The 14,436-nt window shown below is 42.4% G+C and overlaps 1 protein-coding gene across 1 annotated transcript in view; it reads left to right on the top strand.

Annotated features, from left to right (window-relative positions):
* Positions 1-14,436, top strand: part of SCML4 (Scm polycomb group protein like 4) — a 508,956-nt gene that overhangs the window by 256,956 nt on the left and 237,564 nt on the right. The window contains exon 3 of the mRNA XM_069235446.1: positions 7,421-7,635. Coding sequence (XP_069091547.1) covers positions 7,421-7,635 — 215 coding nt within the window. The remainder of the gene's footprint in view (positions 1-7,420; positions 7,636-14,436) is intronic.

Raw genomic sequence — 14,436 nt, 5'->3', positions numbered from 1 at the left:
AGCTGCTGTCAAAGGAGTTCCCTGCATGCCGAAACAATGGCATTGAGAGGGAAGCCTTAAGGCTTTCCCCGCAGTTTCATGTAGCCTGTAAAGGGCATTTTTATAAAATAAAAAAAAAGAATTGGGACTGCAGGGGAGCCCTTGATGGTTCCCTGCAGTCCCAGCTAACCCGTAAAGGGCTTGTTTTTAAATAATACATTAAACAAAATACATATAGGGTCCGCAGGAGATTCCTGGAGGGCTCCGCGATGGTCTCAGATATCCTTTAAAGGGCGTAAAAAACAGGGCTTAAAAAAAACAAAGATAGCTCATCTTGAAAGTCAAATAAAAAATTAAAGGTGACTTTATTTCTTAAAAATCCAAAATACATTCTCATTTTTGAATTAAACAAAAATATGTCCTTTTAAGTATATCATACATTAATGGCTAAAAATGTCTCTGTCTGTCTCCCTCTCACTCTCTTTCTCTCTCTCTCTCAATCTCTTTCTGCCACTCATGCACCCATTGATACACTTATGCACCCACTCACACACCCACTTAGATACTCACGGACCCACTCACAGACCCACTGAGACCCTCTTGCACACACTCACAACCCCAGTCAGACACTCCCGTACCCACTCAGACACTCACACACCCACTCACAAACCCACTCAGACACTCACGCAACCACGCAAAGACCCACCTACACTCTCATGCACCTACTCACAGACCCACGTACACACTGACGCATTGACTAAAACACTGATGTACACACTCTCACACCCAGACAGACAATCTGACACCCCCAGATGATCAATTAATCATGGATTTATAAAGCGCGACTACTCACCCGTGAGGGTCTCAAGGTACACCGTCTCACATCTATTCTCACACCCAGAGAGGCCTCAGCCAACTCCCGACACTTACGGCCAAAGGCCCGTGTACGGCATGGGCTTCAGTGGATGCGGGAGTAAGATGCAGAGTCTGACTGCAGCCAGGTCTTGCGGGCAACCTCCCCCGAGGTTGGGTGAAGGCCGTACACGGTTTAAGTTTGGGTGTGTATATGGGGGTTAGCCTCAGGCCTGGCCAGAGGACAGGCCCTGTGGCTGTGTGAGGTGGTGGTTAGATTAACGTATAGTAATGAAAATTACTATACTTAAAAAAACATAGAAATTCACTGAAAAAAAAAACAAAGGTTACAGAGACTCTATAGTTATAACCATGTCCATGCATCAACACACCCACTCATTCACACTTAGAAACTCTTCTATATCCACGCACACACAAGTACTCACATATTTCTTCACACATAGATAAAACTATTGATATACAGACATTCATTCACTTAATAAGTACCTGACTGAACCACTTAGTCACCCATACAGTACGAACTCACATATTAAGAGAATCATACAGCTAGGTACACATCCACTCATACACATATACACCCATTAACACACCCACTGATACACACTTACAAAGGATCTATCGACACATTCAGTGAATCAACTGCACAACCACTAACAAATTCACACACTCACCCATTCAGTCGCTAACATACCCAGTTAGTCCTCAATACAATCACTAACACCCATAATCACTCAATCATAAAACTATTCACACACCTATTGACTGACATGGAAAGGCACTGATACACCCAGTCAGTCACCAATGTAGCCATTAACACACACACTTAGTCACCAACACAAGTAATAACACATCTACTCATTCTCCAATATACAAAACTGACATACCGACTCACTTTATGATACACCCACTTACACACCTATTCACTCTCATGTGCAGTCAGTGACAGAGGTACTCAGTTATAATTACAGCCATTAATAGACTCAGTGACTCAACTAGACAGCAACTCACTCACCAACTCACTCAGAAATAGAATGACACCCATTGCTTTACACTTAAATCCACTCTTACAATCACTCACTCACTCAAACAGTCACTGACACACTCATTCATTCAATCAAATACAGGCAGTCCCACAGTCATTTCATCACCCATACAGATACTCATGCATCCATGCACTGTCCCATACACCTAATAATTGAACTAGTCATTGACCCATAGAGCCACTCACACACCCACTTGCACATTCATACAATTAGTTACAGTCACTGGATGATGTCATCAGTGATTTAATTTGAGATGTCATCAGTTATGTCATCAGTGATGTCACTGACCATGTCATGGGTTATGTGATCTGTGAGGTCATAAGCAGTGCATTGGGGGGGCACAATTTATAGTTAGCTAAGGTAACTATAACTGCTGAATGTCTATGGTTTTGTATGCTTGAAATGTGAGCCTAACTATAACGTCCCTCTAACCTTTGTGTGTGAGTAAGGGTGTTTGTAGGTTTTAGGGTGGGTACGGGTATTTGGGTGGTACAGGTATTTTTAGGGTTTATGGTGGGCAAGGGTATTTGGGTGACATGGGCATTTTTAGGGTTTAGGGCAGGTAAGGACATTTTGGTGGTGAAGTTATTTTTAGGGTTTAGAGTGGGCAAGGGTATTTGGGTAGTAAGTGTGTTTTTAGAGTTTAGGGTGGGTAAGGGTATTTGGGTGGCAAAGGTATTTTAGGGTTTAGAGTGGATAAGGGTATATGGGTGGTATAGGTATTTTTAGGATTTGATGTGGGTAAAGGTATTTGGGAATTTTAGGGTTTATGGTGGGTAAGGGCATTTGGGTGTTACATTTATATGTTTTAGTTAAACTGATATAATGGCTGATTTAAGATTTCCCACAATGCCCTGTTTTTAAAGAGCAGTAACCTCCTGATAAATTACAGTGACCTATTTTAACGCATTCACTTAGGGGTCAAAAGAAGGTGGAGAACTGCAACTAAACCCTTGTTTAGCACCCATTAGATTATTCTTGTAATAGCATATTAATAAGGATTTAGCTGTATATCATCCTAGTATTACGATTAGAGGTTTCCAAAGCTGGTGAACCAGGGCAAAGCAATGTAACATTAACAAGATAACTGATGACTATAAATTATTCTGATTTTAGTTCATTGGACTTCAATTAATCTCTTGTGGATATCCTGTAGATCCAGCATATCTAGGAATATCATGAACCAATTTTGGATTACCCTGTTATAAATGCCCCAACTCTTTGTTTAAGGCAGGACAAATTTCCCACCCTTTATTTTGCAGTATTTGGTACTCCCTTAAAGACAGGTAGGAAGTCTACTAGACAATTCTTACGGACCAGATGTGAGTGAAACAGGCTGCAAACGCACATTATTCCATTCAAATCAACTTGTTGGAGAAAAGATAGCTGGGTCAAAGTTGAGGTTCTAACCTTTTAAAAAGACAGGTCTCCTAAAAACTGATCTGAATCCACAATGAGATTTTTATAGCTCTAATACATAGAATGGAAAGAATAAATATAAAACTTCGCGGATGCACTGGTGTCCAGGAGAAATTCATAGCATCACACCAGTAAAACACAATTCCTAGGTGATGGTCCTGTCTTTAAAGTAGACCGAGGAGGTATTCTCAATGAATCTGTGCCCATGAGAGATAAAAGGAGGGACATCTCCTTTTCAGAGTAAGAACAAGGAAACATGACGGAGTCTGGGTTTTAAACAGGTGACAGTCCGGCATTTTAACAAATAGTGATTGGATAATTTCCATAGTTCATTCCAAAGTAAACCACAACCTCTATAGGCAAGGTATGGCTTATTCAGTGATGGCTATCAGTATATCCTGAAGCCTTTGCCAGTGGTTTGTAAATTTGTTTCTATTCTGGCATCAAAAGAGATGTTGGATAAACTTTAGTTGGATAGTAATCGAGTACAAAAGGAATAAAGTATTTCCTAAAATGTATTAATGCCAAACGTAATTGTTTCAACATTTGACCCATTTCACTCAGACAACTACATCTCAACTACTACCACCATTAAAAACAGTGCCATTCCCATTGTTATTCTATGGACTAGGGCAGTGGTTCCCAACCTGTGGCCCGGGGACCCATGTGGGTCTGCGAAGCCTCCTCAGGGGGTCCGTGACTGTTTAGAAAATTGAATAATATCAACAGATTAGGTCCCCAGCTTTAATTGATGACTCAACTGGGGGGGGTCCCCGGATTTCAATAATGATTCAGTGGGGGGTCCCTGTGTTCCAGTATGATAAAGTGGGGGTCCACAGAAGTCAAAAGGTTGGGAACCACTGGACTAGGGAATTAGAATGGAAATCACTGTTACCATACAAGTGTCACCATATTGATGTTTGCAGGTAATTGCCCAATTCCATGCCTTTTTCCATTGCAAAATCAGCAGGATTTGACCTGGCGAATGTATTCCAGGCAAAACCCAGGATAATACAGCTTGCAAATGATTATATAGTACCACAACATCAGTATTCAAGATCTGTCCAGTAATGCTAGATACAGGCCAAGTTGGGAATGCAGGGCCGCTCAGAATGAAGGCCTGTAAATCTTGAATAAAGATACATTTTATCTTCAGTAGTCATGTTTTTCATTACCGGACTAAGATTTTTCATACTCTGGAGAACATCAACATATTTTACAAGCAATTTGACGCAAAGTTCATAAAATGTTCATAACTGAAAATGTAAATGCTTAATTAACAAAACACATATTTGCTTATAAAGAAATTACAGTGAAAGGGAGTTCTAATTAATTCACATCTCATGAAATAATACATTTTATGTAAATAATAAATGCAATGACATTTACCTGAGTGCAGTAAATCACGGAAAAACACCACACAAACGGGAATACATTAGAGGCGTTTGGGTGAGCAACTCAATAATTGGCACCCTTGTATGATGAAGGGGAAGCTCACAATCTAATAGTGCCATTGGGTGTTTGGAGGGAACTGAAAATGAGGAGTAGAGTCCACTGGCTCAATTGTCTTCACCATAGAGATATTAGTGAGGAGGAAAGTCAGCCAGGGGATTGTACTCTTTATACTTTCCTCCACAAAATAGAGGATTTTCAACCCCATTCAAACCCTAAATGAGGCTTCAAGCATCCTGTTATTGATGTCAAATAAATGTAGATTATATTAGCCCTGCGTTGCCCCTTTGCACTGCTGTGCAGCCCTGTCATTTAACCAATCTAGCGACTGGCTGTTTAAAAGTTAGAATGGGTTTAGAAGATTTGTTACTAGCAATTTCTTATAGATGCCTCTTTGCGTGTACTAGGCACTGCAGATTATTATCACTTTGTTGTTTTTAATTACAGTTTTTAATATACATTGGGGCAGATTTATGAAAAGTGGCACTGCACCCCTTAGCGCCCCCCTAACGCCACCATGGTAGTGCTGTATTTAAAATACAGCGCACCATGGTGGTAGTTAGGGTGACTAGCATCAGAATTTTTGATGCTGGTCCGGCGCTTTGCAGGATTACCTTAAAAAATTATGACGCTATTCCTGCAAAGCACCCAGAGACCTATTGTAATCAAAGGGAGCATTTTTTTAATGCCTGCCCTTAGCAGGCATTAAAAAATGCCAATAAAAATGGCTCCAAGTAATCTCGTAGATTAATTTGTGCCATTTTCACGACCCCTAGCAACGAATCGCCTCCCTTGCATACATTATGCCAAGCACAAGCCTAATGTGCCACACAGGGTTGCAAAGTGGCGCAGCGGTTTTCCCCTTCCAACACCACATTAGAGTAAAAAAAATGATGCTAATGTGGCGTTGGAATCGCACAAGGCCAGCATAAATTTGGGCCCATTGTTTTTGATAATGTACAATGGTCTCTTATCAGGCTTAAAGACTGTTACACCATTTTTGCGATGTTATAAGTGTTATTTTGGTAAATTGATACCAGGTCCATTCATCAGTGCAGGCAATTATGGGGATCCTGCTAAATCCCAGATCAGGCAACTATTTTGGAACTGGTTTGGGGATTCAGGATGGCTCCTGTAAAATATGCAAATTTGTTCTAGTGTGAATTGCTGACTCTGGGACACATTCCGCAGCATGCACACATTGTCTGCTTTCGTTCCAAGCAGCAACCTGCAGGCTGGGAAGAGGCTTGCCTATATTCACCTGGAGTTGGGCCCAAAACAAAGGCCTGATTTAAAGGGCTCATCTTTAAATCTTCTCTTAAAAGCCATCCTTTTTATTCAAATATTATCCCAGCTGGGAGCTATTTGGAGTCAATCACCTAGATGCCTATGCAATGGATAGAAACAAAGGTACACAGCTTGATGTCACTTCACAAACACTTAGGAGAAACACTGGAGGCAGTTTTTTACTTTGATCATCCCATCAGTGATGTGCATGCACTATAAGAACGTCAGATACATCAGTCTGTAAGGGTGGTTAGCCAGGTAATGGTTTAAATAGCTCTAGCTCATTGTTTATGTAATTTTATATAGCTCTACTCATCCCACTGGTTGGTGTCAGAGCACTTTACATCACACTCGCAAAGTATACAGAGACAATACATCATATAAGTGTGTTAACCAATGTACAGGAAATGTTATTTAAGGTAATAAGGTATACAAGGTGTAGCAGTCACATATCTTCCTTAGAGGTAGGCATTATATTTTAGAGATAATGGCCGAGAGAAACACAAAGTCAGGATTTAAAACATAATGCAATGGTTTGGGGTTGAGGGTACTAATAAGACGTTATTTCTAATCAAAGGAATCCTTTCAGCAACCTTTGAATAATTATGGATTGAGAAAAAATAAATAGGGTTCAAACCCATGCCTTGCAGTTTGCATACAGCTCCATGATTCCATTTCATATCTCACTGTGCTATATTGCAACATATGAACTGCAAGCCACAAAAGGAGTTCTATGTCAAAGCAGTATGATGAAATAAAATAATGTGAGCGTAAAGTTCCACTGTGTGCTTTGCAGTTACCTCAGGCCGCAAGTTATAGTGACTTAAAAAAAACTTTAACCAGAACTGCTGAATTTCTATGGTTTTGCACGAGTAAATTCTGAACCTAACTATAACCTCCCAGCAAACTTTGTGTTTTTTCAGTGAAAATCTACAACATGGCTGCCAAGAATTTTTCCCACACCGCTCTTGACACATCCGGTGCATTAAGTAGCACCTGTCTTTGCTGCCATTCTCAGCGTATCTAAGTGCCTGATAACTGGGACCTTATGCCTTTGTGAGTCCTGTTTTTGATACTGCTCTGAGGTAAACCTGTCACACAAACCAACCTGTGGATTTAGAAGAATGTTTGTGGTATTCCACATGGTCCCTGATACGTGCGTGCTCTTGCTCTGTTCTTATTTAAACAACCACGCCACACTCCGCCAAGGCTCGGAAACAAAAGTTGGTGGACCGGAAGCCAGCATCCAGTTTAATGCCGTTCCAGCTACGGTATCAGAACAGAGAGCACTATTTATATTGGCTTTTGATCAAGAATGGCTTTTCATAGCTGCCTCACGATAATTCCTTCTTTCTGTTGCCTTCCAGCTCCTTATCCCTGCATGAGTCATTATTCGTCGCTGCCTCAAAGACGCTACTCAGTTGAAATGCAGTCTCCGAGGATACCTGGCAGAAAGCGAGGGCGTCCCCCGCTTCATTCCAGCCCCATGAAAATGACTGTGCACAACCTGTACTCGACACAATCAGGCCCCCTCCCAGCGGTGAAGATCCCGAAGAAGAGGGGCAGAAAACCTGGCTACAAGGTACAGTCTGTGACCTGTTTGAGCAAACAAACCCAATAGCTCTATAAAATTCAATCTACAGAGTGTTTACAGCTATTGGTAAAAATCCGGGACATGCTCAGAACTGTGCCATAAAGTGTCTGCATTTCACTGGAACAGTTGTCAGCCAAACCTTGTCAATGGACATTTTACTTTGATAACTGAAAACTAGTCGGTGAAAAAAGTTTACTACTTTCTTTCTGATTGCAAGTTAACTTTTAGATGCGCAAGCTATTGCAAAGTGTGTGCAATTTACAGCAATGACAATAAATTCCTAATACCTTCTTGACATTTAATAAGGTCTAGATTTGTTGGCTGATGGGCTGGGTCTTAGTTTCAAAACCTCACATTGTTTTACAGAAGGGATCTATAATGATTTATTAGAAATATAGTCCTAAATGAGATTGCTAACACAGCAAACATTGGCAAAGTCAAACGATCCGGTATTCGCTGCCAGGTTTTTCACTTTGCCAATGCTTCTTTATGGAAAATAAAGAAGCATGCTCTTGCTGATGCTATAAAAAATACTTGGAAAAAACTAAATCATTTTTTTGGTCTCAAAAGTCACACTTGCCATACTAGTGCCTTGTGCCGATGGGAACTAATTTGTGGATGTGCTCCTTCTGAAAGACCAGAATGCCATCACTCACTGTAAAGTTAGCCACTGCCCCATGCTGTAACCTATATTGGGTGGTGGAAGAAAAATGTGAATGACACAACAACAGGCAAAAGGATGAAGAGGGCTTAAGGAAAGCCCTCACCCACCCAGGGGTGGCATGCTTCATTATTAGGCCCTTTCTCACATTGGTACAGTCATTCTTCTGCACATGTGGTGAGATGGAGGGAATAACCAACTCAGGTACCCTTCTCTCTGACATGCAGCAGCAGAAGTAGAGCCAAAATTCATGCCAGGGTCCTTACAAGACAGAAAACACTGTCCCACTAGTGGATACTAAGCCTTTGTATTGTGCCTTATTTATGACACATAATTGAGTGACACAATGAGAGAGGGCCGGTCCTGAAGGAAGCACCGAATTAGTGCATATAATGGGCAGAAACATGTCGACCTCACCATAAGGATAGAATAAGTCCCCTTCATTTTAACACTACTCACTGGAGACCCACTAAAAGTTGTTCTGTCTACCAGTAGGTAACTTCAACAGTTTTCCCTCTGCATTTTACATAAGGTTTATCCCCACACCAGAAGATTCTGCTCCCTCACACAACCACACAGTTGCTGGTGCTTCCACCGCAAATATTTCAGGGTTGTAGGCTACATTGGTAGAATCACTCCATCAATGTGAGGAGGAGTCCAGTGATGAAGCATGCCTTCCCTGGTATGTGAGGGTTTTTGTCCTATAAATACAAGACTTAAAAGACCATCCATTTCTGCTTGAGGCTTCTTCTCTACTCAACCCCTAGGTACTTCTTGTTTTCATTTCAACACAATATCAAAATGAAACCATCTTTTAACCTATGTAAGAGCAGAACACACTCTCTGGCACATAATGTCTACTAACTTTTCTTGGATGACTTTTTGAATGAACATCAACCTGAAAAGGGTTAGGAAAGCATTTTTAGATAGCTATAGATTATTTCAGCGACCACTCTCTCTAACACCTTGACAAGATAAAGGAGTTATCATACTGGATATTACCCTATGAAGTGCACTGGATTTAAGGTACTGTGGTTAAATGTATGGGTGACCACTAAATATTTCAGGAGTGTAAGAGTCTCGCCTGCAGATATACAGGAATTTACGATTGAACTTCAGTTGGTGGAAGTAATGTGTCTAGGAGATCCCAGTAGAGTGACTATTTTTTATAGATGTACGTTCCTGTTAGTTGTTGGTGAAATCCTTTGGAAAGTTATTTAACAGAATGAGGTGCTAGTGAGGACTGAAAGGTATGTTCAACGAAAAAATGTATTGTGACTTCTAAATTGTTCCAAAGAAATGGCATCCAAACATCATCACCTTTTTGGAATACATCTTTGGCCCAATCTCATTGGTATAAATGAAAAAATAGCAATCACAAATTAAACCAGCAAAGAGGATTTCATTTGAGGCTTAGGTTCTTGTGTTTAAGATTAATAATACTGTGGTTATATTATTTATGGCTTTAATGATCAAGTTTGTCGGATGGCACCGACTGAATGTATGGAGTCTGTCAGATTTTCAATGTGTTTAAATGAAACTGTATTCAACACAATGAATTCAACATAAAATCACTTACTATCACTCTGTCACTTAAGCACGTTTCCATAACTTCCATTAATTTGATGGCCCACCTTTGAACATTTTCCTTTCCGTTAACATCAGTTTCCTACATTCTGATATAGTCAGTATTTTTTGTCACAGCAACACTAATAGACCCATGTCCATAGGTGTATTAAAATAAATGTGAATATATTAAAACACTATGGGTGTCATTCTGACCTTGGCGGTCCATGACTGCCATGGCGGATTGCGGCGGAAGCACCGCCAACAGGCTGGCGGTGCTTCCTGGGCCATTCTGACCGCGGCGGTAAAGCCGCGGTCGGAAAAGGGGAGCCGGCGGATTCCCGCCGGTTTCCCGCTGGCCCAGGGAACCCGCCATGGCGGCGCTGCTCGCAGCACCGCCATGGGGATTCCGACCCCCTTCCCGCCAGCCTGTTTCTGGCGGTGTCCACCGCCAGACCCAGGATGGCAGGAACGGGTGCCGTGGGGCCCCCTAACAGGGCCCCACAAAGATTTACACTGTCTGCTTAGCAGACAGTGAAAATCGTGACGGGTGCCACTGCACCCGTCGCACCCCTTCAACTCCGCCGGCTCCATTCCGAGCCGGCTTCATTGTTGAAGGGGCTGTCCCGCTGGGCCGGCCAGCGGTCTTCTGGCGGTCGCCCGCCGGCCCAGCGGGAAAGCCGGAATGACCGCCGCGGTCTTTTGACCGCGGTGCGGTCTTTCGGCGGGAACCGCTTGGCGGGCGGCGACCGCCGCGGTCAGAATGACCGCCTATAAGTCTGATGAACAAACAGTGGTTTTACTCTATCCTTCAGAATCATATATCATAAGATCCATATTCTACCCTTGAACGGCACAACTCATATGGTTTCCCTCTATGTGGATGACCTGCTTCTTTAAATCCGGGACGTCCGGTAGGTCCTCACCCCCATCTACAACACTGCAATCATTTGTACATATTGCCGGCTTGTGTGTCAACTGGGTAAAGTCCTGTGTCTTCCCCTTGAACCGCAGCCTGCCCACCACCGAGGTTTGATTGGGGGTCGGTCATTAGATTGGAGAGGTGACACCATCTGGTACCTTGGGGTGCATCTGTATCCCACTCCTGCTGACCTTTTCGAGGGTAATCTCAGGAGGGCCTTTACGACCCTGAAATCACAGGTGCAATTTTGGAAAACACTTCCTCTAGTCATGACAGGAAAAATCACCATTTCCAAAATGATCGTCCTCCCCCACCTTCTCTACAGCTTCGCCAGCCTTCCCATCGTTCCCCCCTACAGCTTTTTCCATGACCTTGATGCCCTGCTTCCAGACCTTATCTGGGCCAATAAACAGCATTGCACAGCGCTGCTGAAGCAGCATCTGCCAATGGATAGAGGAGGCTTAGGTGCGTCCTTGTTCGAAGCCTCCTACCTGGCAGCCCAGCTTCAATAGGCCTCGTGGTGGTTGCTACAGTGCAACCTGACAGAGGCATGTGGGGGTTTGAGTCCCCTCGCTCCCTTGGAGCTTCTGAGATTCCTAGTGCCTTAGACAGCCCCCCCCTGAATCTGCAGTCACTACTAGCGACAATCGTTGAACAATGCTCACTCCAAACAACTCCCTACGACCAGGAGCCCTGGGCCGCACGCCCCCCCCTTTCCCGATGTCCCCTGCACATCACTCTTCCCTCTTGGCCACCCCCGCCAACGATAGCCCCACTGCCCTTCCCCCGGCACCCTTTGTTAATCTTTTTTTTAATCCCCACAGTCTTCCCCCAACAGCTACATCAGTGTACCATAACCATGCACAATCGACAGCTGTGTGCCTTGTAATTGAGAAACCAGCCCGACAGCGCCCTGGTCACTAACTCTTCGCATGCACCCCATCCAGCTCTCCCCACCACAAGGATTTCCTGTATTGCTATCAGGTTATTCACAAGGCCACACTGTTCCTCTAGACATGCTGTGCACATAGCCACCCAGCACATTGGGTGCCTTGCTGCCTTGCCTACCCCTGTGGCCATGATGATACCTGTTGCACATGCCTGTCACCTTGATCTGTTTCTGTAACTGTTATTGCTTGTTAATAAGATCAATAAAAACACTTGGTAAAAAAATCCATATTCTACTGCCATAGGAGCTGTGATGAACATGTCCCGAAAATGTCTGTGCCCGAGAATATATGTCCACCCTAAGTTATTTTGCCAAAAGAATATGCAATCTTGTGGCACAGTAGACTGTATGAGGATATTAACACTGACAGAACAACTCTAAAAGACATGTTTTCACCTCAAACTTATATTGGGAAATGTCTTATCTTTGTTTCAAAGCAAAAGTTGGTTGTGATTTTTTTCAAAGCCTCTTTCCCAAACAGCCTTATAAATCGATATTTTTGGCATGACAACTTGCACATGAATTATAGTGTTAGCTGAATTCATGTTTCAATTCATACATTGTGTGGATAATTTATATTTATATGAACGTGGCCTACATACACACATCTTGACCTTGAACAAGAGTTATTTACATAAGTCACAAACAGTATTGGCTTGGGTGTTTTTGCAATACAAATATTTGCTAATTCATGAACACAGTATTGCAACCCCCTCATACTGTACATCTTGCCAGTGTCGAGATTAATTGTGTTTTGTACGGTGTGCACACAAACGACCCATTTGTATGCATGAACTATGTCTCTATTTTAGTGATTCATGCATACATTATGCATGCATACATCACTGCTAGTTAACATATAGAAACCCCTGTAGGAATTGGCTCATAAAGGTATTTTTATTTTGCACGCTTTTGTATCGCATCAGCATTCCATCCTGCATCTTTTTATGGTCAGTGAGTGTGACGGTGCAGTGTACCGGATTGTCTTCTGAAATTGTCTTCTGGCACGGTGCGTGTAACTGTCCCCCTATCCCCATTAAATATGTAGACAAGCATTGGCAAAACTGATAGGTCTTGCATTGGCTGATAGTCTTTTGGCTTTTACAATGCTTTTGTTTAGTTTTTTTATAGTATTTGCAAAACTTTGTTTTTTCTGAAGCTGCCGGGGCCTTGTCAACCTGAAAAAATTCATTGGCTAAAAGCTAAAATATTTTCTGGTCTCAAAAAGCACACATTGCCATAGTAATTCTTTCCTGCACTGTGGATTTGTTTCTTGTGAGAACAGAAAGCATTCCCAGTGAAGTTAGCCAATGGCTAAAATGGGCTGGCCCACTGCCACATGCTACATGCTTTAGTGAATGTGAATGACACAATAGCAGACCAACTGATGAAGAGTGCTGGCTGAGAGCACTGATAAGTATATTCTGATGATTTTAGTAAAATCAAAAGATGTTGGCTAACACCATACCTAAAAGTGCTCGAAGGTGTGAAAGAAAATGCCAGAAACGAAGCAACACACAATGCATAAAAATGTATAAAAATCTCTGCGCATGTCACTTTGATCTACAGTGCAAGAAGTATTCTCTGACTGCCCACACCTTTAAGTCAAACCCCATTCCTTAATGTCATATTTTCTGCTTCTTGCTCACACTGCTCGAATAGCAGATTTTTGTGATGTGAGACAAAGGCACTTTCATCACCTTCAGAGAGAAATAATGGGATTTTAAGTCAAGGGTTGCTACAAAGAGCAGCAATGTAATTACAGAAAGCACATTTATGTTGGAGCCAGGCCTTTACTTGAAAAATAAAAATTTGATTACATGTCACAGCGTTCTAAAAATATGTTTCAACACATTTTACGAAATTGTACAATACATATGGACCAGATGAATGGGAGCCTGCCCCGCCTTCATTTTAATCCCTTATCTAAATAGTACAGCGAAGTATAGCAAGTCATTTCTGTGCTCTAGCAAAAGGCATTAAAAATAATTACATATAATTTTGCAAATGCTTTTTAGATAAGTAAAACTAGGCTGCTGTAAAATACAGCAAAGCGGCAGGCAGCAGCTGAACACTAGATATTAATAATTTATGTGCCTTGATTTGGAGCTCTTCGTTTCCGGTGCGCGCGGCCTGTGAATGGCTCGGGCCAGGAAAAGTCCTGAACGGCAGCTGCAATTCCCTGGGAGTACGGCGTCCAAGTTTAAAGTGGGCCTTCCCTTACCACTGCTAGGATCCAGGTCGCTGTGCCCCGACAACGGCGGAATTCGGCTACTCATTTGCATTGCAAAGTGCGCACGAGAGTAGAACATCGCCGGATGGGCGGTTGGTGATAATGAAAGTGTGATGTTTCCATTAATGAAAAGAGGAGACAAGCTTGCATTGAAAGATTGAGTTTCATTAAGGTGTTAAGCCATACATTAGCCCCCTCGCTCTGTTTTATTAGCACTGGGAGCTGACTGATGCTATCCGTGAAAGAGTATGTCACACTTTTCCGGGAGTTAATGGATGCGCCGGCAAAGAGGATTTTTCGCACAAAGTGAACATATAACTCAGCAGCGTCTTAGTAAACGTGCCTTGGACCCTAGTGCAAGTAAGGGAAATGAACCCGACTCCAGTTTTTTTTTAAATATATGTTGATTGCATTTTATGTTATACCCGGCAAAAACAATCATATTGCAGGGTTCTTGT

The sequence above is a fragment of the Pleurodeles waltl genome, chromosome 5 (assembly GCF_031143425.1).
Source record: "Pleurodeles waltl isolate 20211129_DDA chromosome 5, aPleWal1.hap1.20221129, whole genome shotgun sequence".
NCBI classification, from domain to species: Eukaryota; Metazoa; Chordata; class Amphibia; order Caudata; family Salamandridae; genus Pleurodeles; species Pleurodeles waltl.
The sequence above is the reverse complement of the archived record's forward strand: the minus strand, read 5'-3'. Positions and strand labels throughout refer to the sequence as shown.